Source organism: Podarcis tiliguerta (genome assembly GCF_965153285.1).
Source record: "Podarcis tiliguerta genome assembly, chromosome: 12".
NCBI lineage: Eukaryota > Metazoa > Chordata > Lepidosauria > Squamata > Lacertidae > Podarcis > Podarcis tiliguerta.
In genome coordinates, this window is record NC_139545.1 from 35767432 (window position 1) to 35794396 (window position 26965).

Sequence of the window (26965 nt, forward strand, 5' to 3'; positions counted from 1 at the left end):
GGGGAAAGCCATGCACTTTAAATCTATGATGTGTATAAAGCCAAAGATCATGGCAAGCTGAAGCTTAGCGTTCTGGGCCTCCCTCAAATTTCTAGCAGGGATCCTATGAGTATCTTAGATGCTCAGGAGACATGTCTTTTCACACACACAAGGAAGAGTTGCCAATTGTGTTCTGTTTCGGCACAGTGAATCTAATGTACACTGCCCTGAGAACTAGAACTAAGCCTCCAGACTTCTTCCCTCCCTCAGACTAAGAGAAAACTTGCCATGTGCCTGCTTTAAGTGCCCTATATACATGAAGCTGTATATAGCCATGTTAAGAAAACTTGTTATGCTACCACACCATGCCAGAGCCTGAATCAGTAGCCAAGTTCCAACAGATAACACGCTGGTTTCTAATTATTCCCTGCCCAGTTACAACACTTCAGTCCCATCCCATGCCATTATTGGAAAGTCCACCAGCCTTCAAGAACAGCTTCTGATTGCGGTGGCGTAGCGTGGGGGGTGCAGGGGGGCCCGGCCACACCGGGCGCAAAATCTGGGGGTTAGGGTTAGGGGGTGCAAATCCACGGGTTAGGGGGCGCAAATCCATGGATTAGGGGGTGCACATTACTTGCCTTGCCCCGGGTGCTGACAACCCACGCTATGCCACTGTCTGATTGGCCCAAGAGGCTACAGAAGAAAGGGGGGAAATGTGAAAGCCCTCTTGCATGAGCGTAACTCTATTTGCAATGCTCTGGACCCAAGCCCCCATCCACAATGCCCTACTTGGTCTTGGTCCTAATCTCTTAAAAGCAGGTTGGGTAACCAGTTGTCGTTAGGACTTGCAGCTTCCATAAACCCCAGCCAGCATGGCCAATGACCAAAGGTGATAGGAGTTGTGTATGAATGACATTTAGAGAGCCACATATTCCCAGTTAAAAGCAGCTGAATTGCTTGAAAATCAAAGGGGGGAAAGAGGGGGAAATGGATTTGTGGGTAGACCCTACAGGAAGGGTGCAAGACATTCGTATTTTTCTTATCATGGCAAACAGCAGTGAGGGCAATTTTTATCTGGAAAACTGAAGAAAGAGAAAGGCTAAACTTCCCCTTTCCACACCCTGCTTCCAATCTGGATTCCCCCACCCCTAACATGGCTGCTATTTCAAAAGAAAAGTTTTAAAAGATTGAGCAGGAGCTGTGCATCTGAGTCATCGCCTCTCGCTTGGTCCTTAATTGGTTCCATGCCCTTTCGCATCAACCACTAGTTTCACAATTGCCTTTTGTACAGTTTCAAAAAATGCAAAGGCTATTTCAAAAGCCAGGCGATTGAGGAGTGGCTTCTCCCCCCGACCCCACGCCTTTTGCTGCAGATGCCAATTCATCAGATGCTTTCACAAAGGCTGGAGCAGAGACAAGCCAGACTGTTTCCATGACAGAAAAGAAATATTTCATATTTTTTTTTAAAAAAAGTTTGGTTTTGGCTATAAAGGGGGTGAAAAACCTCCAATTGTTACCACATGAATTCCACATGAGGGGAAAAAGCTGCAGGAAGCGTAGAGGAATATTGGGGTGTGGTCCATGCAGAAGAGCCATATGCCGGAATAGAATGAAAAAAAGCTGTTCACGAGTCGGAACACCCCTATGGAGAGAGGGGGGGGGGGAAATAGCTCGCTTCCAACAGATCACACAGAGGGTGCAGCACAGATCAATAAAGCCCGTGGTTTTAGTCTGGCTTTTGCCATTTGCTTCTGCTCTGCTAGTTCTGTTTATTGTGACAATCAAGCCGGCATTCCAAAGTTATGAGCAACAGAGAGAGGCCATTTCATATGGCCGGCCATCCTCGTGGTGCAGATTTCAATGGGTAAAACTGGCCCCCGCTGAGATCTGACTGTTCTCCCCAAGAGAGAACAGAGAGGTTCAGGCAGAAGGAAATATGTAGCTTTATCCTGCTTTGCAGGACTGAGAGGGAGGTTGAGAGGGAGGGAGAAGAATACAGTGTGCAGAAGGCGGATGAGGTGGAGCAGGAAAGGATGCCGCAAAGCTCTTTCACGTCTAAACTGAAATGGCAACTTGGTGTTGCTGCTCTGAAGGACTGAGAAACAGTCAGAGAGTTGAAAAGTCTGCCGAGCAATCATAACATGGTGATTATGACAGATGTGGGTGATTGCAAAGTGTCGCTGGGGGAGAACCAGTTCCATGGAAAGAGTGGGCGGGGTCTGGTCTTACACTGGAGATTGCATAGTTCCAGTGCTATCATCTCTTCCTGTTATGTACTAAGCTTGGATCCTAGAACAATAGGCAGGTAGGAGCCTAGAATGCAACAATTGATTGGCTTGCAGTAGCAGCCCAATCAGGCTCCAAGAGGGAAGCAGAATCAGCCAGTCAGATGGGACTCATTGTGTAAATAATGTATATAAAAGCCTGAGGTTTGGGGGGAAATCCAATCACTGTTTTACAGGCTGCAATAAAGAGCATGAAATCACTGCAGGACTCTGAGTATATTTCACTTCCCTTAGTCTCCTCCTCTCCAGGCTAAGCAGACCTATCACCTATTTTTCATAGGACTTGTTCTCTAGAGTTCTCACCCTCCTGGGCATCCTCCTCTAAACATGCTCCAGTTTGTCAATGCCATTCTAAAGACGAGGCACCCAGGAACAGACACATGACTCCATGGAACTGTTCTCTTCAGTTGCACATAGTCAGCTCATCTCTCACCCTTTGAGTCTTCTGAAGCCTCCTATCTTCAAAGCACCCTCGTCAGTGACTCCTCCTACTATCACAATCCTCATATCAAATTTCTCTGCTCTTTCATCTCCAGGCTCATTAAATAGGTCACCTCAATCTTCCTCTTTTAATCTACTTTAGCCTACTTTTCTCATCTTCTGATTTACTATTTTGCTTGCCAAAAATAGGCAGAAACTTTTACTCCATCTATTCCCCACAGATCTCGCTAGTACAACACCAGAACTAGCTGTTGTTGTTGTTGTTGTTGTTATTAAATTCAACTTGGAAGTTCTTCCATTTTAAAACTAGCACTGGTACTTTTTTCTGCAGGCATGCAGTGGTCAAATACCAGATGTCGGCTTACGGTTTTTCCACTTCTGGATCAACCTAGGAATGGTTGTGAAGTATGATCTTCATTTATGTCCCTTGCCTGACTGAAGCATAATGATAGCTTGCTTAGACGTAAGATGGCACCATGAGACCTGCAGGGACAGAAAAGGAGACCAGACAGAAAGAGGGAGACAGTGGTCACAGCAGCAGGATGGACCTTGAAAGCTGGAGGCAGAGGAAATGGAAACAATCGAAGCTCAAGGGGGGAAAGAGCAGGAAGGAGAGTGGGTTGGCCAAACTCTAGGAGGCCTCCAAGGTTAATTCATTGTGCCAAGCAGAAACACCTTGGGGCTAGCTATGTCACCAGTATTTAAACGTTCAAAACAGTCCCTCAAAATAGGTTGAAATGCTTTTCAAAAAAGAGAGCTCTGAATTGAAACCACTATAGCCAACAGTAGAACAGTTTGTGTTTTTTCCATTATTCTATGAAAAGTTTCCAAAAACAGTAGTTTCACTGTGCTGTGATCACGATGTCCTAGCACACTTCTGTAAGACAACAGCACACACACAGAGAGAGAGGGCTTTGCAGGGAGGGTGAGATGGGGAAGAAGAGAGTTTCATACATAGTTAATTAAGACTCCCTGTTTCCTCTTAGGCAGGGATATCTTTCAGATTGATCAGCTTTCATGAATCATTTTAGGAACATGTGACTTCTAATCTGGGGGATAGCAAGAAGATAATATGAACTCTCTTGAGAAAAGAGGTAGATTTTATCAATGGATTTGAAAACTCTGTGGTACATCATGCAAAAAACAAAAACAAAACTAGCTTCTCAGGTGTGCTTGCACCTCAGGTTCAGGTGTCAAATAGAGGGGGTTGGTAACTGGGACATGTCCATATTGTCAGGGCTATGTTTCAGATCCTTTTTCATTCATGAAACTCTAGGCAGTAAAAAGACCTGGTTCTGAGTCGTCATCCCTTCCACCCTAATAAAAGCCACCTACCTCTAAAACATCATAGTTGCAACTTGAATGGTATTCAACGTCAAATTCCACTATGGTGAGCTGAATGCTACTACCCGGGGCTGTGTGAATATACCAGTGACATTCCCTATTGTTAGGGTACTTGTTTGGATATCCTGGGCTATGGAAAGATCCAGATGTCCCAGAAAGCTCTGCGCCACACCCTGGAAAAAAAGTAGGCAGCACAGTTAGCTTTCAGTTTTTGTCAAATGTACATATTGATTCCCACTAAAAAAAATGTTCCAAAGTGATTTGCATCCAGGGTAAAAATACAGTAACAAAATAAGCAAGTTAACAATATAGTCAGAAAACAATTATTATAAAAGAGTTTATCATCTCCATCATACATAACCACCCCACCCAACTTAAGATGAACACCAAATCAGGACAAACATTCCATCATTGGTGGTGTGCAGATGTCCAGGATAACCCCATTCAGAGCAGGATGCATTCCATTCATCCAGGCTGAGGAACCACCCACTGACAGTGTCTCAGTCTTATCTAGATTGAGCTTCACTTTGTTGGTCCTTATTCAGTCCATTACTTAGACCCAGGCGCCGATCCAGCACATCCATGGCCACAGTAGCATTGCGTGTTATCAGCATACTGATGGCAGTGCACTCCAAACTCTGGCTGACCCCATCAGCGGTTTGATCACGGGGGATAAAACTGAACCCTGCATATTCCCACATGAGAGGCTTCACAGGGCCAAACAACATGCCCAAACCCCATGACTGTCCAACTGGAGCCAATAATCCATGTAGCAGCAGAACCATGAAAAATAGTTCTACTCTGGGCTCATCCACACTTCCGTTTGCCCCATAGCTTTCCCCTGCGAAAGCCTATGTTTTAGTGCTGAGTTGGAACAAATGGCAACTGGGTTTTCCTCAGGTTGCCATTGGTTCCAATTTAGCACTAAAGAACAGGTTTCCTGGGGGAAAGCAGTGTGGCGAAGGCAAAACCATGTCTAGAAAACACCGGACAAGCAGCAAATGGCTCAGACCCATGCTTTGTGTGGATGAGCCCTCAAGAACCCCATGCTCAGTGGTACTGAGAGATGCTGAGAGATAAAGGAGAATCAACAGGGACACACTCCACCAATCTCTCTCCCAACACAAGATATCATACAGGGTGACCAAGGCAGTCTCAGCATCAAAACTGGGTCCAAAGCCCAGTTGAAATGGATCTGAAAAATCACAACTGAAGTGGATCTAGTTAAGGACAGTGGGGAAATAACCATCCAAATGCAAAAACATTTATGCTTAAATATGCTTAAAAGGTATGCCTGGACTAACATCAAGAGAAGGATGAAGAGGAAATGAAAGAAGAATGAAGTGGCTGCATCAGGAAGTAATGGGCATATGTTTGCAACAGGAGCGGGAAACCTTCTTTAAAAAAAAGAAGAAGTAGTAAGAAATTGTATTAAATTTAAATAATGATGAGTATTAATTTGGAAAACCAATAAAAATAATATAAACAAGATATGCATGCCCAATTCACATGTAATTAAGAATATCAAGTCCAGTTTTCAGACTAAAGCTAGAGTGAACATTTTCTACGTTTACCACGGACTTCCTGTATGTTGCAGGAAGTTGTGGGTAAATTCTAGAGTGTAGAATTCAGTTCATGACAGCCACCAAGAAGTATGTCAGGTCTCTCCACCGTGTGAATTGAGAATGCAGCCTAGAACATACCCAATGCTCCCCTCTGGCTGCATATTGCAGGAGAAGGAGAGTAGTGGTTTACATTTCATTTTCATTATTTATTTAAATGTTTCTAACCTGCTTTTCTGTTCATAGGCCTCCAAATTAGCTATTTAAAAAAAAAATAAAAACCACACACAGAGACACAATTAAGATAAAAACTAGCAGTGCAATGCAGCAGGAAGTCAATAATATATGCAAGATCCAGGAACCAAATAAAATCAGTCAAAGCCAATAACCCAGTGAAATAAAACAATTGCCATGGCATCCCAAAAGCCTGTAGGGTGGGGGACACGTAAACTTTAGGGGGGAGTGGTGTTCCACCATTGAGAAGGCCCTGCTCCAATGTCACCACCAATGCAGTTCTTCTGGAAGTGGAACAAGGGGCATCAGGACTCAAGCTCCTATCAACTTGGGTATTGATGGACATCAGTATGCAAAATCTCCCTCTGAACGAAAGCAGCTACCCTTAAGGATATAAATGAGATTCTGATGGGATCTTGACCACTATGAGATGCTGACTAATTTCTGTACAAACTCGGGTTCTGTTTCTTCTATGTTTTCCAAAGCTGCCCATCCAACTTAGCTGGAATCTGTGGGTTTCTTCTCAAGTAATTTAGCTGGCCAGAAGAGGGGCACATTCTGGGTCTAAAATGGAAGCAGTTCAAGTGTTGATTTGCTGTAAAAACATGCAAAAGCCTTTCCCTACACACACATTGTCACATAGTTTCCTACTATACATTTCACCGTGAGTCATGAGAAATGCAGAAATAAATGCCAGACTCCTTTGCAGCTGGTTTTCTCATAAAGGTGGGGTGGGCAGGATTTGATATGAATCATTTCCTTTATTTCACTGTATTCGTTGCACATATGGTCTCTAGGGAGGCAAGGGTCTAAAATCGTCAATTCAATCTTTTGCTACCACCCTCTTATTGAGGCAGAGATGCATACGGATTGGTTGAGGTCTATGCTCCACCAAACAACATATGGCCCATCCCGATTAATAAAACAGGCATAAATTAGCAACAAAGGGCAGGAAAGACAAGGCCAAGGGAAGCCACTAATAGGCGTTCCCCGGAGGATGTGGCTTCTACTCAGCTTGTAGCAGGCGGGGATGGGGAGGACCAGCTGTTAGTTCCCCTGAGGTCCTGGAGCCAATTTCTACTTTTCAGCAGATGTTATTTTCACGCTCTGCACATCCGTTCTTCAAAAAAAGATGCATTTTTTAAAAATAACTCAAGTTCCAAATTCTACTTAACACTTTTCTAAAAAAAAAAAATGTTGTTGGGGGAACAAAATTTATTAAGGAACTGGATTGGGTCTGACCCTGACCCTCATGATCAGAGGACCATTGAACTCAAGGCCAGCAGGAGTCAACAGTACCAGATGCCACAACATCCAGGCCTGTAGAACCACTCAACAGGCACAAGTTAGAACCTTCACAGACACCATAGCTTTAACTATACGGACCTTTGTCGGCAAGGTGATGTCTCTGCTTTTTAAGATGCTGTCTAGGTTTGTCATTGCTTTTCTTACAAGAAGCAGCCATCTTTTAATTTCATGACTTCTGTCACCATCTGTAATTGATCATGGAACCCAGGAAAGTAAACTCTCTCACTGCCTTCATTTCTTCCCCTTCTATTTGCCAGGAGGTGATAGGACCAGTGGCCATGATCTTAGTTTTTTTGATGTTGAGCTTCAGACCATATTTTGTGCTCACCCTCACTTTCTGCCATCGTCTAAGCCTTTTTTAAAGCCATCCAAGCTGGTTGCCATCACTGCCTCTTGCAGGAGCCAATTCCATCATTTAGCTATGCACTGCATGGAGAAGGACTTCCCTTAACCTGTCTTGAATCTTCCAACATTCAGCTTCAGTGGGTAGCCCTGTGTGGATGTAGCTGCAACCCTGGTGCGATGTTCCTACAAACACAGGGATGGAGAATGTGTGGCCTCCAGCCATGGCTGGACAACAACACCCATCATCCCTGGGTACTGAGCATACTGCCTGGGGCTGCTGGGAACTCGAGTTCAACAACATAAGGAGGGGAGGACCACAGGTTTCCCCATCTCTGCTACAATACTAAGATGTTTCTATCATGCTATTCTATTGCAGTTTTCTACTGGTGCAGTAGGGGCTACCTCCACTTTTCTCCATGTTTATTTGAAGACGCTCCATAGGCTATTTCAGCTTCTGCTAAAAAATAATAATAAATCAACATGGATCTTAAAACACATGTTAAAAATTTATGGTACATGTCATTTTTGTGAGCATAGACATATTCAAACATGGTTGAGTTTCAGTCCTGAGGCATGTAGTAGCCTAAGTTTGGCAAGGAGTGAAACTGACCTATAAAAGCCTATGCTATAAATGTGCTGGACTTCAAGGTGCCACAGGGCCCCTTGTTCTGAATATTGCAACAGAACTCGCCCTCTGGAATTTGTCTAAATATAAGCATGCAAAGCCGTCCTCACCAGCTTGCCTGCCAATTCCAGCTCAGCAGAGTTAAAACGGATCAACAGGAGGAACATTCACAGTAAGAAAACCAAATGAAACGGCCCTTGGACACTGATGAATTTTTCCCAGCAAACAGAGCCTTCTCATGTGGTTTAATTCCTAGGGGGAACTGCAGTGCTACACTGGCAGCAATTTACTGCATATCTGGGGCTGAAAGAACTGGGAATGTTTCAACTTAAACAGACATTTATGACTCAACTTCTCCTACTGATCGCTTCCTGTTAGCCACAAATACATGTTTTTACTGAAAACTCAAAATAGGCTAGGCCAATGCAAAACTCCTGATGTCCAAAACTTAGCTTGCAGGCTTTTTAGTTCAGCAACTCCTGTGCCAAACACTCGGATTTGTACATGGTTTAGTCTTCCTGATAAATTACGTTCATGTCTAAGTTAATGCAAATTCTTCAGTATGTTGTTATTTGTTATTGGCCTTTATTGGGGTAAGTTTAAACAATAAGATCATAAAATCATACAAAGTAATCCAAATACCATATTTTTCTGTATATAACACGCCCCTATGTACAAAATTACCCCTATTTTTTGGGACTCTAGGAAATGCCTAGAGTTGTTGAGCTTTTTTGGCGGGGGTGGATTGCTGACAATCTTCCTAGCATCTATGTAGATTTATTTTACTGGGTGCTCTAATAAACGTCATGAGCAGACCGGAGTGAAGCCTGCTCACTGACGGCCCACTTGGCTGACCCCACCTCCACCAATGCTGCCGATTGGATAATTTAAATTGAGGTTTGGTGGGAACCTCTGATGGCTGTGGCATTATAGAGGCGGGCCAGCACAATCACGATGCTCGGGGGTGTTCCGCACAGTCCCGCAAAGGGCACCCACAGTCAGAGGAGTGAACATTCATTGTTGAGTAACTAATCCTGCACCTAGGTGAATTGTTAATGTGACCCTTAAACAAAACAGTACTCTAGATCAGGATGGAGCAGACTTTTTCATTTCAAGGGCCATATTTACATCTGATAAGCCTTCCAGGGGCCACATACCAGTGGTGATTGGCCAGAGCCAACAGGGGGCTGAGCTACAAATGTGACTTTTACCTCTGTACAGTAGGCTAGTTTCTACACATACCTCTGTCCTCTTCCCCAACAAGCAAGAGGCCTTATCAGAGCTCAAGGATACTTTCCAGCCAGGTCAAAACACTCAAGGAGGATGCAAAGCCAGGCTGGTGAGTGGTGTGTCTTGGGAGGGTGTGTGGCCTGAGGTTAGTCCAGAAAATCAGAAAACAGAACTGGAGGGTTGAATTTGGCCCCAGGTCTGAGGTTTCCCATTCTTGCCCTAGAGCTTTTATGCCTGGAATCTCATCCTGACCCAGTTTTTACCTTTGGCATAGTCTCCTCTACCAATACCCTGTAACCACCCCAGACAGTTAACCTCCTAATTTGGTCCTGAATGCACACCTCCACTTAACACATATTTCAGGACTGATTTATAAATTTCACCTTTGCAACTTGGTAGTCACTAGGGGGAAATGCTTCTATGCAGCTAGAACTCTTTTTTGCAGCAGCTACTGTCAATCGCTGGGTGTGGCTAGACTGTGTGTTTAGATTCCGTGCTGCTGCCAGTGAAAGTTGGTACAGGAAGCACTGTGCAACTCAGGGGGAACACTGGGTTGCCGCTTGCATACTTTATCTCTGCAATGTGTAATCCTGACCACAAGGCAACGGTTTTTTAATGACTACCAGCTTCTATGTGGAATCTGCTGATTGTGAAATTACATCTGAAATGACTTGACCCACACATCTCAGATTCATGTGCAGATCATAATTTTGCCACCAAACATTCTTTAGGTGTTGCAGCACAGTACTCGGCAGTTTAAAGTTAACAAAATATGTTTTTAAATACATATTTTGAATGGTTTTTTTAAATAGAAAAATCAGAAACAGAACAGGGTTATGGATTAACATGCACAAACCAATGAGGAGGATTATAAACCAATACCAGAAAGATACGCCCATCTCTAGCTACCACATTACCAAGACAATGAGGCCTCATTGACTTAATGAGCAGTTGCCCTTTTACTTCAATCCAGGTTCACTTCTATGCAAGCAAACTCCTTGCTTGCTTTCTCCTCTTACCTGCTTCCTGGCTTCTCTTTCATCTCTATAACATCAGGCCACATTCCTTTGTGAGGTGGTGGGGAGGGGCAGAGTGGGGCTAATGTATCAGCATGAGCACTGGGTGGACTCTGTCCGCTATTGTTAAGAATGGAAATATTTCATCTGGTTACTTCTGCAAAACAACCCAAACCCACAGCCCTGCATTTGCTAGGATCTGCTAATAGGCAGGTTTGTCATGACTATAACTCATGTGACCTACATGTGTCCATGTTCCTCTCCGGTAGGTGCCCATAACACTTCCTCTCTGGTTGCAGAAATGTCCTACTATTCTAACCCTCAGATATCAAAGATAGGAAACTGAAGCCAGATGCTAGCCTAATCATAATAAGATACGATGACTAGATTTCCCTTTGGGGAGGAAATGATAAAAACACTCAATATTATTTTTTTTAAAAAATGATAAAAGCATTTTCTTTACTTATCTGCAAAATCAGGAGGTTTGAAAGATGTCCAGTAGAAATGCAACATGCTTATTATTATTTGCTTGAATCCAAATAAGGAATAGCTGAATGAGAATTTTCAAATGCTTATGGGACACCAAAATAAGAATGGATTCCTAATACAGGAGCATTTCTCCCTTAAATCAGCTTGATGCTTTTTCTTGTCTTTTTTTTGGGGGGGGGGGAGCAGAGGGAGACATATGATTTTGTCGCTGTTAAAAATAGAAGGGAATTTACAAAAAAATTGCAATGAAGCAGAAGCTGGTGTTTCAAAAGATACAAACAGAGACACAGAACTGTAACAAAAAACCTGAAAGCATACATCTCCCAGTGAACTTTTGTACATTCCAGGAGTTGTATTGCACAGCAAAAGAAAATTGCAAAGGTCCCAAATCAAAGGAACATTTGGATCTGAAATGTTTCAGTGGTCCTTGTACAGACAAACAAACAGCTGCACTTAGGATATGACTCCAGAGAATTAATTACATGCACCAATTTGGTCACAGCTACTTGTAAAGCATTTTGGGAAACCATTTATATTTTGGGGAGGGGGGAAAAAACCATGAGAAAAAAGAGGGAGAGATCTGGTTTCTTTATTTTATATAGCTGACAAAGGTCTTAGAGTTCCCTCAGAAAGTACATATGGTGACCCAAGTCATAGTTGCTTGGAAACGATACAACAAATAAGAAGCATGCAGTCTGGTGGTGACCACATCTTCCTTGGGCCGGTTTCCTTATAACTTCAGATTGAGTGCAAAATATTGATTTAGAAAGACCACGGGCCTATCACAATAAACCACCACTGGAATAAGAATGCTTCAAGATGAATTTGCATACGTTTGATGGTTGTGGTTATTAGCTATGTGGACCTGCATTGATTCCTCTTACTTACGGCTGTAGTATATCAGCACATCTTCCTGTTTCTTCCCCTGCCCTCAGACCAGTGCTGCCCCAAGACATTTTGCTACATAAGCCACAACAGCAAATGTTTCCTCCTAGTCAACATGCCAAGTTGTTTCAGCGCCTGAGGCAGATAATCCCACAAGCACCTCCTCCCTGACATGACAATAAATATACAACAAGAACAACAAGTTAAGCAAACTATCAAGTTGCTGCCTTTGGAGGCAGCAGTGATGCAGAGACATTCAGTTTGCCAATTTGCTACAAGCAGGTATGGGGAACTCCTATCATCCCTGGTCACGATTGCTGGGGCTGATGGGAGTTGTAGTTCAGCAGCTTCTGGAGGACCTTAAAGCTCTCCACAGCCACATGCTGCAGCCATGTGTACATTGAGAACAGAGTTGAAAATGTGTTCACAGCCCTGTGACTTTCTATTTGATATATGCCTCTCTTGTTCCAAACTCACCTATGGTTACCGCAGGAGAGCAAGCTAAATCACATGGAGGTCATTTATGAAACCATTATGGCAAAGGCTAAAATTAAATACATACTGCAGATTAGAAAAGGCATGGACAGATTCAAAAGAATGCCAAGAGGTGGGCAAACCAGAACCAAGCCAAAAGACTGAAATTTTTATTTATTTTTTTTGAAAGGGCAAGATGACTTTCTTTGAAATTTTGTTCTGCATCTTTTACATCAAGGAAAGAAGGCTAGGCAAGGCTCTCTCTCCAGCTTCTCACTGGAATGCCTTGGGAGCAATGCCACTTCATGTTGCATCGTGTCTCTTCCAACGCATTCCGGGAAGTGCAACAATTCCAGTGCAAATTCTCCACCTCCTCATAAGAAAGCAGAAGAAAATCAGCCCCCATTTTTACATGGGGAGGATGTTTTTTTGGCAGGGGATTTTTGCCTACCCCTGGTTAAAACGGCAGAATCAAGGAGGCTAGGCAAGGCGAATCGCTTTAAAAGAAAGTCAAAACCTTGCCTGATTTAAAAACACAAACACAATGCAAACTAAATAAAAAATGAACATTAAGTAAGGGAAGAAGGCATTTGATGAGCTCTTCCTCTCTTCCTTTCACCCTTGCACCCTCTTGTGCTTACTGGAGGCAGCCAAGAATAGCAGCAAACTGCAGGGTGGGCTAAGAAAACAGAGTGGGAGTCCCAATTGGTATTGGCACTGCATGTGAAAAGGGGGGGGGAGGAGGGCCCCAAGGAGCGCTAAGTAGAGTGTTCTAAGTGGAGCATTAGCACGTTATTACATTCTTGATTTGAATTGCATGGAGAGCTTACGGGGGGGGGGGGGGGAATCTCTAGTGCCTTTACAGGACATCACAAAATCAGTTCCAGAACAATTTAAAAGGACTTACATAATTTTTTGGGCAAACAGTAAACACAGGGCAAGTTGAAGATCAGGCAGTTGATTGCCTGGGATTTTCTGTCCTTTCCAATAAGCCTGTTACAGAATGTGAAAGATTGTGGGTGGCCAGAGAACAAGGGGAAAGCTGCAGCTAAGATTAAATAATTTAGGGGATTTCCACCCCCTCTGAATAATAAGGTACAGTGCTCGCCAACAACTAGAGACTATTTAGAAGTTCGGGAAAAGAAAAGATAAGTTAACGCTGCAGCCCCTCAAAGGAGGGTGATGTCATCTGTCTCCACAGGGGGAAGAAAAAGGCCCTTTCCCCCTCTTCCTTTGTCTGGCTCTAGGATGACATCACCTCACAGTCCTGAGATCTTACTCCTGTTGTTCAGTAACACTTCCCCTGCTGGGTTTCAGCTGAAGAGCTGTCTTCCTTTTCACAAGTCACTCTTTTCTCAGCAATGCTGCTGACCCTCGCTCCCCTGCCTCAATCCCACCCTCCTCAGTTCCTCCTTCCTGCCACTTCGGATTCTGAACTCCTCAAAAATTCCAGCCAAAGGAAAGTCCTTTGGGATATACCAAAGGATTTCAGTCTGTCAGCCTGTGCTGCAGAGGAACCTCCCCTTCAAAGACAGAGTAGGAATCCATACAACTGCACAACCCAAAACAGGGGGCCTCAGTGGCAGATGCCAGCCGCTTTGCAGGGCTGTCAAAAACTGAATTGTGTGAACTGATTAGGCAGACAAGGCAACTGTGGCTATGTAATTATTTTCCCAGCCCCCTCTCTGAATTGATGGATAATGCCACAGGTTTTCATCCCCCTGCAGTGGTATGCTGTTGTTAAATAGGTCAAGCAACAAAGCCAAACTTGCGTGCAGCCATGTTTCCTCAAATGCAAGAGAAGAAGAAAGGCAAACAAAATTTGCATCAACATGGCTATTAATGCATTGCATGCTGGCTTGGTCAACAGTGTGCATGGCATCTCCTCGTGGGGCATGAATGGTCCTAGAGTCAACAGTGTGGTATACCAGGTGTGAGGTATTCTGAACAGAAAGTGTGAAAGAATCTCCTGGTACACATGAACTCAAATTATCAGCCTCTTCTAACAAATATTTCTAGAATTTTGAGCAGTGCTGTTGGGGTGTGTGTGTGTTAAAAAATGAGGTACTGGTACTCATGTCTTGATAAAAGTGTTGTTGGCGATGGCACAAAAATGGCTCCCACAGGCAGCAAAACGAAACAAAAAACCAGAGGTGAAAATACTTGATGCTAGTCAATACCACCACAGAAAAAAAGGACGGATTCTGAGATAGCACCTGGGGAACAAATTTTGTGTGAAACGAAATGAGAGAAATTTTCTTGACTTACCATTTACACGCCATAACATCTGAAATCCTGTAGATTCGCCTATTTTATCAGAGAAAAACACCACATGAAGGCTGGAGCCTGTTGTGCCTCCAGATGGGACATCAGTATTGCCACAGAATGTGCCTATCAGGCTAGATTGGGCATTGGGTCCATCATAAAGCTGAAATCAAGCATAAGGAAATGAAATGGACATAGATCGCCGACTTGATACCAGTTTTTTGAAGCGGACATTTAAAAGGAATAGTGATCATCTGCATTGCGTGTCTCACGTATTATCCAGATGTGTTGTAACAAATGTGGCTGTTTTTTTAAAAAAAACCACACACAAATCCAGTAGTCTGTCAGGGGCTGAAATGCAGGTGGTTCCCTGATCCCTTGACACCCTGGCCACCTCTGAGTGCTCTATTACTCTATAGTGCAATAAGTAACACATGAGATCTATTGGTTAATTATCTGTTTAGGGAAGAAGAACCTGCAGTGTTTGGTCTCCTGAAAAAAATAACATTAAGAAGTGCCTTGTCAGATAATATCAAAGTGCCACCTAGCTCAACTTTTGGCTTCTAATAATCAAATGCCTTTGGAAAGCTCACAACACAAATGCTTTACTCCTATAGGGAAATCTCTCCCACAAATAAGAATACACTGCTTTAAGTATGAGGGGCGGAGTGTAAGAAAATCAACAAGGTTGTGTTGTTGTTTCTAAAATGGAAAGTTCAATGTGCCCTGACTTCTATTTTAAGCATATAATTTTACAGCATTAGTTACTGGCACAATGAGAAGCAGGAATTTAACTCTGTATTAGTAAATATTTGTACTTGAAGTCTGGAGAAGCATTCACCTTCTATTGTGATTGTGCCCTACAGTTGTACTCTTTTGATTTTCTGACTCATGGTTCCTGTCATTCTGAGACAGTCCAGCAAAGACTTGCCATAGAAATGATGTTTGAATACCCCCATTGCTAAGACATTGGCATGCTCTTTTTCAGAATTTCAATAGAAACTTCTTTTTTGGGGGGGTAATGACTATCTTGGATCATCTACTTTTCAAATAGTCCCCTCCCTGCATGACAAATTACTCCCCCCTTCCTTTTTGTGATCCCCCCCGGAGCCCTCAGGTAGGTATGGGAAAGAAAACCAATTTTGTAAACATTTAATGAACTACCAAATCACACTTTTCAAACCTGCATGCAAACCAAAGCACAATTATGCTTCAAGGTTTGCACATCTCCGAGTTTTGCAATGCAGTTCCTCAACCAAACAACGTGCACAGAAACACATACATTAGGAGGAAGTATGCTTATATCTGTGAAAACAACATATAAAATGAAGCATATTGGGGGAAGGTGCTTGCAAAACAATGTATATTAGTCATAGCTATGTACAAAAATGTTTTTTATGAGGAGAAATTAGCACTAAAAATGCTGGTGAATTTTCATGAGGATTTTTAAAAACATGCACACAGATGGGGGGAGAGAGGGAGAAATTGCTGCAGAAATGTACAGAACTGAATTTAGGATTGGAGAAATGAGGGAAGCTGAAACTAACAATTGCCTTAGGGCAAGAGTATGGAGCAGAAATTCAGGATCAAAGTTCGCAAGATGAGCCGTGCTGGCTTGACACATACTGAAGCAAGTGAAATAATATGCATTGCCATCTAAAACCATTTGAAGTAAATGGAGGTAGAAAAGGCATTTGCCATTCTTGTTGGAGAATAATAATAATAATAATAATAATAATAATAATAATAAAAAATTTTTATTTATATCCCGCCCTCCCCAGCCGAAGCCGGGCTCAGGGCGGCTAACAACAATTAAATAATCAAACAATCAAATAATCAAACATTCTAAAAACATTCCATTATAAAAATTAATTAAAGTCAAATTAATGGCAACCGTTGAGCAAAATTCTGTGCAGGTTGCCAGAGGAGGGAGTCAGGCTGGGACCTGACCAAAGGCCTGGTGGAACAACTCTGTCTTGCAGGCTCTGCGGAAAGATGTCAAGTCCCGCAGGGCCCTAGTCTCTTGTGACAGAGCGTTCCACCAGATTGGAGCCGCAGCCGAGAAAGCCCTGGCTCTAGTTGAGGCCAGCCTAACCTCTCTGAGGCCTGGGACCTTCAGGATGTTTTTATTTGACGAGCGTAGGTTTCTCTGTGGGGCATACCAGGAGAGGCGGTCCCGTAGGTACGAGGGTCCTAGGCCGTATAGGGCTTTAAAGGTTAAAACCAGCACCTTAAACCTGATCCTGTACTCCACCGGGAGCCAGTGCAGCTGGTATAGCACCGGATGAATGTGATCTCGCAGTGAAGACCCTGTAAGGAGTCTCGCTGCGGCATTCTGCACCCTCTGGAGTTTCTGGGTCAGTCTCAAGGGCAGCCCCACGTAGAGCGAGTTACAATAATCCAGTCTGGAGGTGACCGTCGCATGGATCACAGTGGCTAGGTCAGGGCGAGAGAGGTAAGGAGCCAACTGCTTAGCTTGGCGGAGATGAAAAAATGCCGCCTTTGTTATAGCTGCAATCTGCGCCTCCATGGGGAGGGACAGCGCTACTCAGTTAGTTCTCTCAGTGACTCTCAGTACTGTCAACAATGGTGTCTTTCTGGACCACTTCTCCAAATTGAGATTAGGAGGAAAGGTTTTTAAGTGGATCCAAACACAATAAAATTCAGAAAACCAGTACAAAATGCTCCTTGATAAAATAATAAAAAATTAAACAACAGATAAAACAAGCAAGCCACCCCAAGACTGCTATGATATAGCCAAGGCCAATGGTACTAAACAAAACCACCTATTGAACCCTCTTGTTTGCTCCTTCTGAGGGGAAAAGTGTCAGTCAGGGTATTTTGCACCAATTTACTGTGCTGTTCTTGTTATGTATTAAGATTTCTTAACCACCCTTCACCATGAGGGAAAGTTGCAACAATATAAAAATGCAATATAAAAATCAGTTAAAATCAGTTTAGCTGGGATAGCTCAGTCAGTAGGGCATGAGCCCCACGTTGGGCAAAAGATTCCTGCACTGGAGTTGGACTAGATGATTCTTGTGGTGGTTTTAGATCTATGATTCTAAAACAATTTACAGCTGAGAAACATAGTGGGTGTGTGGAGGGGGGAAGGAAGTGTCAACTACACAGGAAATATGCCATAACATTTATGAAGGGAGAGAATTCTACAGCTTAGGGGCTGCTTCAAAAAAATGCCCTCTCTTGGGCTGCCATCCCCAAACTTCTGAGGGCACTAGAACTACCAAGATGGCCATCCTTGCTGAGTTTAACAACCAACAGAAAGGAAGTCGGTGGTATTTCAAATGAGTCTACGTTGTTCAGAGCTTTAAACACTAATGTGAACACCTTCCATTGGCTGCAGAAATGAACTGCCAACCAGTTGGTAAACATCATGCAAAGACAACAGAAGTTAGGCTGTGGTAAAAATCCTTGCGGAGGTGGTGAACACCCCCCTCGTAATTCTTTCCTAAACTTGATCTCAGACAGCAGAAACTTTGTACTTCTACGCAGTTTCTATCAAAACAAACCAGCCATTTTCAAATAAATAATGGTTGCCATAGAAACCACTTCATGTCGTACTGCTTCCAATTTGGTTCTCAGAGCGGGACAGTTATTCACAGGAAATTCAAATGAAAACGGCGAGACAGCTGTTAACTGTTCGAGAGTGAGGCAAGAGCTAGGGTTACAGGCATTTGTGAAGCGGTCCCGCTTTCTAAAGGAAAAGAACAGCTGTGCATTTTCGTGAAGAATTTTGAACATCTCAGGCATAATTCAAGTCCTCAATAAAGCACAGCGAAGAGCCAACTCAACTGAATTTAGTACTGCCATAGAGATATTCGTATCTTAAGTCATTTCTATATCTTGCCTTGAGGTCTTCAAATGGGCCTTTTTATTTATGGCTTCCATCAGAGGTCGCCAACCTTTTTAAGCCCATGGGCACATTTAGAATTCCGGGTGAGTGCTGTGGGCTCAATACACACTTTATTTCCCCAAGGGATTTGGGTAAATAGAATCCAGTATAATTAATACGCGCCTTGAAAAGTATGCAGAGCTGAAAGGGGAAATGGGAAGGAGTCTCTTTTCCACATTCTTTCTTCAGCTCTGTGGTCTCCTCAAGAGAGAGAAAGAGAACCACACCCACACCTCATGACCATGGGGACAGTGAATAGGGAGATGGGGGTCTCAGAGGCTTCATGAGTGCCAGGGGAAGACCTGAAGGACACACGGGCATCATGATAGTAAATGCTGGCTTACATCTTAAGAGCAGGAAGAAGCAAGGCTATATTATTATTATTATTATTATTATTATTATTATTAATTATTCTGCCCTTCCTTCCACAGGAACCCAGGATGGCAAACACACAAATGATAAAACATCTAAAAATAATTCCAATACAGAAACAGCCTGGGAAAGATCTCTACTTAAAAAGCTTGAAAGCTATTATTATAGTTATATTTTAACACATGGTTATCACATAGTTGCATTTGTATCCCCCTCCCTTTTCCCGAAAAGACCTTGAACCCAGAGTTTTGCAATAAAAAAAAGTAATAAATGGCACGCCTGACACTTGCATTTTTGTGTGCCATTATATGTTATTTTCATTAAAATATGTCCTTTCCCACACACTTTATCCAAGTATATGCATTTTGGTCCACACTCCTTGACTGGAGAATAATTGCATTGCAAAATTTCAAGAAGTGTGAATTTTGAGGAATGGCTGTATTTGGGCATATTTGGCCTTGCTCCACATGGCAGCTCACCAAACAGGCACTCCAGGGGTTAGCAAAAAGCAGTAATAAGTCCAGCTGCTGCTTTACACCCATACAGAAATATAATCCTTGTCTTGGGAAATGCTCAGCTAGAGGAAATGAATATAATGGCTCAATGCCCGACAGAGACTTCGGTACAGATGGGCAACCCCAACTGGAGAATGTGAGAGCATAAAGAGGAAGCAGTTGATTAAAAAGCACACCATGACTGAGTCACCGTCCTTCTCATCTTCTAGCTATTGCTAAATGACTTACACCAGGGCTGGGGAATCTGCGGCCCTCCAGATGTTGCTGGAGGATGTGCTTCATAACTGAACGAAACACACAAGGACATCTAAGCAGAGAGGAGGCCCATAAGACCATTAAGTCCAGGGACTGAAATTATCTAGCTGCACCACTGGCAACAGCATCAGCTATTCCTCCGGCCTGCCATTTGAAATTTGCAGATTTAGCCTTCCTCTTTGTTTCTTCAGCAGCCTCCAGCAGAGTCTACTTCTCAGACCGACTTAGTTTTCATTTCATAAATATCTTAGGAATATTTATGATCAGCTGGCATTCTTTGGCTCACTGACTTTTTTTACAGAGGGGTGAATAACAAAGCTATTAAATTCTGCTAATCCTTAGCAAATATAACAGAGCTGATATTGATCTGCTAGGCAGGCTAAAGGTCAGTATGCACCCAAGCCAAGGATGTTGTTTTGAGAACTGCACTGGCACAACCCTGTGCCCATTCAAAACCATCCTGCAGGAAATACCACAGATTGCCTTCTCATAGTTTCAGAAGGAAAGCTGCATTTTTTAGCAGTGAAGTTTCCCCCCTTCAAAGTGAAAAGGAATTTGTGAATAATTCGCTCATTCCAATCACTTGACCTCTCCAAGTTTTGCTTCACATCACTTTGGTTTTAAAACATACTTTATATCTCAAAGAGAATGAATCGTATCTAGAGTTTCCCCTTTCCCACAGATATTTCTGGGAATTTCATAAATGGAAGAGGAGCACAGTAGCTATCTCCTGCTTGTGATTCCCATGACTGCTAATCAGAGGCACAAGATATCTGATCCTTGAGATACCATGTAACCATCATGACCAGTAGAGATGTGGTGGCGAGGGTTGAGGAAATGGATTCAATTCCCATCAAAAATGAAGTTACGCTGCGGTGTGTGTGTGTGTGTGTGTGTGTGTGTGTGTGTACTTTTCTGAATATTGCAGTGCTGGTCTCCTAAGTACAAAAATGCATATACCTATATAAAGTGTGCATAAACATGGATATATTTGTAACAATAATATACAACAGGGCATTATCCTGGAGGGAAATATGTTGCAATAATGCATACAAACCTGTGTATATTAGGGGAAATTTGAACTAAAATGTTGATGAATATTTATGAGGACTTTTGCAAACTGGTGTGGGAATACAGAATACTGAACGTAAGACTGGAAGAATGAGAAAATGAAACTGGCAGATTTGCTCATTCCTAATGGCCAATAGGATTGGTGGCCTTATACTTCAGGAATTGATCCAATTCCCTTTTAAAGTCGTCCAAGTCAGCAGCCATCGCTGTATCTTGTGGGAGCGAATCCCACAGTTCAATTGGATTAAGCGACGACAAAAAGTGGCTGAGCATGCAAGGATTCCAAGTATATTAAGAGAGGTTAATGCAGGCTTTCTTTTATGGTTCCTCCAGGGACAGATGTATGCTGGTGATACATCTGAGAACACCCATCTCTCTCTCTCTCTGCTGGCTCTCATTGACTGTTGTTGTTGTTTAGTCATTTAGTCGTGTCCGACTCTTCGTGACCCCATGGACCAGAGCAAGCCAGGCACTCCTGTCTTCCACAGCCTCCCGCAGTTTGGTCAAACTAATGCTGGTAGCTTCGAGAACACTATCCAAGCATCTTGTCCTCTGTCGTCCCCTTCTCCTTGTGCCCTCCATCTTTCCCAACATCAGGGTCTTTTCCAGGGAGTCTTCTCTTCTCATGAGGTGGCCAAAGTATTGGAGCCTCAGTTTCACGATCTGTCCTTCCAGTGAGCACTCAGGGCTGATTTCCTTAAGAATGGATGCATTTGATCTTCTTGCAGTCCATGGGACTCTCAAGAGTCTCCTCCAGCACCATAATTCAAAAGCATCAACTCTTTGGTGATCAGCCTTCTTTATGGTCCAGCTCTCACTTCCATACATCACTACTGGGAAAACTATAGCTTTAACTATACGGACCTTTGTTGGTCTCATTGACTACCAGACAGCTTTTTACCAGTGGAAGGGACTCTCTCAGAAAGTGGTGGGCTTTCCTTAACTAGAGGTTTTAAAACAGGGGTTGGATGGCAATCTGTCGGGGATTTTATTATTATTATTATTAATATCTTTATTGTCATTGCCCCCTTCGGGGACAACGAAATTACTTGGCTGCTCCATAAAAACACTAATTAAAAAATATAGTAAAATACAGCAAAGGAGATTTGATGACTTTCAAAGTCCGGGCTTCCCATTCAGGGCCGAGATCGCTCTGGAGAAGAAGCTGTTCTTAAGACGGCTCGTTCTTGTCTTCATCGTCCTGTATCTCCGTCCCGACGGCAAGAGCTCGAAGAGACAGTGACCAGGATGCGATGGATCTTTTACTATGTCCAGTGCCTTCCTATGGCACCTTGTGGCATAAATCTGCTCTAAGGTGGAGAGTGGGCAGCCAACAATGCTCTCTGCTGCCTTCACAACCCTGCGCAACCCCATCCTGTCCTGGGTAGTACAGCTTCCGTACCACACACATAAGCCATAAGTAAGCACGCTCTCAATGGCACAGTGATAGAAGGCAAGCAGCAGTTTCTGCGGAAGATGGGTTTTCCTTAGTATTCTCAAAAAATACAGTCTCTGCTGCGCCTTCTTCACAAGCCCATTTTTTAGCTGTGTTTGCTCCACTGCAATGGATTGGACTAGATGGCTTTTGGGGGACCCTTCCACCTTGGCAGTTCTATGGTTCTAAGTGGGACAACGGCACATCAAACCAAGAATACCAAACCTATGAACATTCCCATGATTCTACTGAGTATTCCATCTGAATTAACTGCAGGCTTGTTACACCCGACTAGTATTTTGCTACATGCAAGAGCTAGTATAGCTTGGTTGGTAGAGCATGGCCATGGGTTTGAGCCCCACGTTGGGCCAAAGATCCCTGCATTGGAGGGGGTTGGACAACTCTATGATTCTATGATTCTGCAAGCCATTGAAGCATGAAGCCTCTTATTTCTAAGGCTCACAATAGATCAGGACATTTGTTAAAAAACACACACAACCAAAACCAAAATGGGAGCAACTCAATTAGCTACGCTGATACTTCACAGTTGCCCCGTTGTACGTTTTAATCACGTTGCCCTGAAAAGGCAGGGTGTGGCAGCTGAAGAAAAACTGCAACTAAAAATAAGCTATTAGTCATTCACTGTGGGACTTGCATGTCTCAGAGTAAAACCACCCTCATGGAGGCATTTTGAAGCATTTGGAGCTCTTAGTCATCTGAGGTTTGCTGTAATTAGAGACCATCTTTCTCTTGCATCCTTTACATTACTATGGCGGTTTTAAGTTCTGCTTTCAGATTGCCAGGTAGAAAATTTCTTAACCATGTCAGGATCAGATGCATAAGCATTGGTCTCCCTGGTTTCAGAGCAGGGCTTGCCAACATTTTGAGGTCCATGGGCACAAATAGGGTTGGATGAATATGCCACATTCAGTTTTTCTCAGCTTCTCATTGTGCCAATTTGATATTTAGTTTTCCACATTTCCACATCAGTTTGTGATTGAGGAGAAAACACACACACCATAATTCTCATTCAAGTTTCTTCTTCTACATACATTCCTCTCTGCAATTTTACCTAATATACACATTTTTGCACAGCATTTTCACCTAATATGTGTTTTTGTGTATTATTTTCATGGATATATTACACAACACTTCATCCTAGCATATGCATTTTTGTACACATTACAAAAATGCAAAGATCACCAGTGTCAAAGCAATGATTCCTCAACATCAACTTTGTGGGACTGGTCATGTTGTTCGGATGTCTTCCAAAGCAACTGCTCTATTCCGAACTTAAAAATGGAAAGCGTAATTGTCAGAGCTGGCTCCTGGTCCCAGCTCACAGAGGACCAACGCTAGCCGGTAGTAATGCACAAAAGTCTTTATTGAAGTACAGTTTCCATTTTCAAGCCGCAGCGCCCCAGCTCTACGTCTAGGGTTTAGACCGGCGAAGCTCCGTCTGAATCTCCGCCCCCTGTACACCAGTTTAAGACTCTAGCCTTACTCCACCTCTTCCGTCTCTCCTTTCTCCTCTGGGTCCTGCTACCCCCCGGGGTTCCTTCCTTCCTGGACTCTTCTGACGCAGACGTTGACCCCCCTGACTCCTCCCTCTCTCTTCGGCGGGCTTTAGGACCTGGCTCCCTATCCGGGCTGCCAACAGTGCCACCCTCCTGTACATTTGAACTTGGCGCGCGCGCAGCCTTCAACCTTCCTCTTGACCGTTTCCTCGCTTCCCGATGGAGGCGTGGTCAATCCTCCCTCATGTTCTCCCGCTGGCAGCGCGCTGCCTGATCCCGATGCCTGGGACTCCTCCCCCCTACTGCGCTCTGGTGTGGACGCTGGTCCGGATCTCCAACTGCTGCTCTCTGAGTCCCCTCTGGCCCCTTCTTCCTGGGGTGTCCCCCTAGGCACCCTCCTTGCCCTGACCATGGGGGCCCCTTTCTGTGAATCATCCGATTCACTGGAAAGACTCAGAGACATCGGACCGTTGTCATCGCTGACATTTCCCTCAGACTCCTCCCCCTCGCTCTCCATTTCCTCTCTCCCCTGTGCCTCTGCTCCTGAACCCCTGACAGTAATGAAAAAAAAGAGGTTTAAAGACTGTCTCAAGGCAAATCTTTAAAAAATGTAGTATAAGAAGAAGAAGAAGAGTTTGGATTTGATATCCCGCTTTATCACTACCCAAAGGAGTCTCAAAGCGGCTAACATTCTCCTTTCCCTTCCTCCCCCACAAGAAACACTCTGTGAGGTGAGTGGGGCTGAGAGACTTCAGAGAAGTGTGACTGGCCCAAGGTCACCCAGCAGCTGCATGTGGAGGAGCGGAGACGTGAACCCGGTTCACCAGATTACGAGACTACCCTTCTTAACCACTACACCACACTGGCTCTCAAACACTGACAACTGGGAAACACTGGCCTGCAAGCGCTCCAACTGGAGAGCAGCATTTCCCAAAGATGTCATGGGCTCTGAAGACGCTCAAACTCAGGACAAAAGGGAGAAACACACTAAGAGGAAGGCATGCTTAGCAAACCCTCACCATGATCAACTCCCACCCAGGAACCTATGTCCCCACTGTGGAAGGATGTGTGGATCCAGAATTGGCCTCCACAATCACTTACAGACTCATTGTTAAAACCGTGTTTATGGAAGACAATCTTACTTGGCTATGAGTGATCGCCAAAGAAGAAGAAGACTTGGCTGGATAATTGCATTGCAAAATTTGGAGAAGTGCAAATTTGAAAGTGGGGGCTGTGCTCTGGTTCTCATTGTGTTTCAGAAAATGTGAATATGGCAAGTTAGCATTTAAATAAAAAGTGAACTGAATGTCTCCCCATCCCTATTTGCAAACTAGGGAACTGTCATGGGCCCCACTCACACACGCTATGACCAAGCACACACCACAGCCCATTCAATTAGCTACAACAGAATGATTATTTCAAGCCTAGAAGGAACCGATGAGGAGACCCCACTGAGTGCCGTGGAAGGCCTCTGAGGGTGCCTGGGTGCCCCCGGGTACCACATTGGCAATCCATGTTTTAGAGGAACCAATGCCTTGGAGACTTACCTCAAGCTTTAAATCACTGACTATATCTGTAGAAAGTAGAAAACAACAACAAGGACCTACTGGTGGTAAGGTTTGCTTTGAGTGTCACTGAAGTATTAAGATATTTTCTAAATGTACATAAAGTAGAGGAGCAGAAATGCATTCATCAGTGGCAGCCCGAGAAAAAATAGGGCTGGGGAGGGTGACAGAAGAAGCAAAGGGCATTTCTGCAGATGAAAGTGATGGTTGGTTGGTGAGGGACCCTGTGTGAGAGGCAGGGAAGGGAAGATTTCTCAAGATTGGGCAGCTGGGAGAAGAAAGGGAAGCTCCCAGGTGAGATTTGGGAGGGTCTACCCCTTCTGTGTGAGACAAGGGTTAAGATCTACCTCTGAAAGAGAGCTTTGTTTTTCTATCTTTCTTTTTATTCAAATTAGTTTGTTTTTTGTTGTCCCGTATGCTTTAAAAAGGGCCATGGGTGGCACTGTGGGTTAAACCACAGAGCCTAGGACTTGCTGATCAGAAGGTCAGCGGTTCAAATCCCCACAATGGGGTGAGCTCCCATTGCTCGGTCCCTGCTCCTGCCAACCTAGCAGTTCGAAAGCACATCAAAGTGCAAGTAGCTAAACAGGTACCACTCCGGCGGGAAGGTAAACGGCGTTTCCGTGCACTGCTCTGGTTCGCCAGAAGCGGCTTAGTCATGCTGGCCGCATGACCCGGAAGCTGTACGCCGGCTCCCTTGGCCAATAAAGCGAGATGAGCACCGCAACCCCAGAGTCGGCCATGACTGGACTTAATGATCAGGGGTCCCTTTACCTTTACCTATGCTTTAAAAATTCAATACAAAATAAAAACGAGGCAAAGGGCATTTCTGGAAGGGTGTGCAGTTTTACAAATTCTCCATGTTATAAAGTCATGCATTTCAAGCAGAGTGTGAATCAGCATTTAGTTTAGTAGGCTTCTTTCAAGCTCAGATATCTTCCCCTTTGATAACTCAAACAAATAGAGTTCCTTCTCAATTTGCCCTTGTTCCTTTTTTGGTAGATCCTCTTTCAACACCATATGCAAAACAGGAAATATTTTCTTCATACCTTTAAATGGTCACGCCCACAGTTTTCTCCTCCTTCTGTGCTAAAGTCTGAGAAGCTGTAGTTGAGTGTATTGCCAGTTGTAGTTTGGATGGTCCAGGTGCAAAGTGAATCCGGAGGATACTTATTAGGGTAGTTCAAACTCTCCAAGATGCCTTGGCTACGGTTGGCAATGACCACACCCTGGCAAACTTGTGAAAAACATTTGAAAAAAAAGGTTATACTTTCTAAAGTTTTCTGTTCTACATTTTCAAAGCATCAACCTACACTAATACAGTCATACCTGGGAAGTTGAACAGAATTCGTTCTGGAAGTCCGTTCGACTATCAAAAGGTTCAGAAACCAAAGCGCAGCTTCTGGTTGACTGCAGGAAGCTCCTGCAGCCAATTGGAAGCCGCAGAAGCCCCGTTAGACATTTGGCTTCCAGAAGAAGTTCAAAAACTGGAACACTCACTTCCGGGTTTAGATCGTCCGGGAGACAAAACATACGAGTACCAAGATATTCGACAACCAAGGTACAACTGTAATGACCATAACTAATAATGAGAGTCACAGATATTTTGTAGAGGAGAATCCCACCTATTCATCATCTCTTATGTAATATCCTCCAACACTCTTTCCAAAAATCTCAGTGGCTTTATAAACATGTATTTGAAGAAAGAAAGAAAGAAAGAAAGAAAGAAAGAAAGAAAGAAAGAAGGAAGGAAAGAAAGATATCTTAAAACATCTGCTATGTCCATCCCAGACAATATATTATATACAGTTTATCATCATTGTCTCATAGGACAAATTTC

At 43.7% G+C, this 26965-nt stretch overlaps 1 protein-coding gene across 1 annotated transcript in view; it reads right to left on the bottom strand.

The window, feature by feature from the left end:
* Positions 1-26965, bottom strand: part of CUBN (cubilin) — a 134775-nt gene that overhangs the window by 60987 nt on the left and 46823 nt on the right. The window contains exons 27-29 of the mRNA XM_083405700.1: positions 26175-26362; positions 14486-14645; positions 4041-4222 (exon numbers count right to left, since the gene is read on the bottom strand). Coding sequence (XP_083261826.1) covers positions 4041-4222; positions 14486-14645; positions 26175-26362 — 530 coding nt within the window. The remainder of the gene's footprint in view (positions 1-4040; positions 4223-14485; positions 14646-26174; positions 26363-26965) is intronic.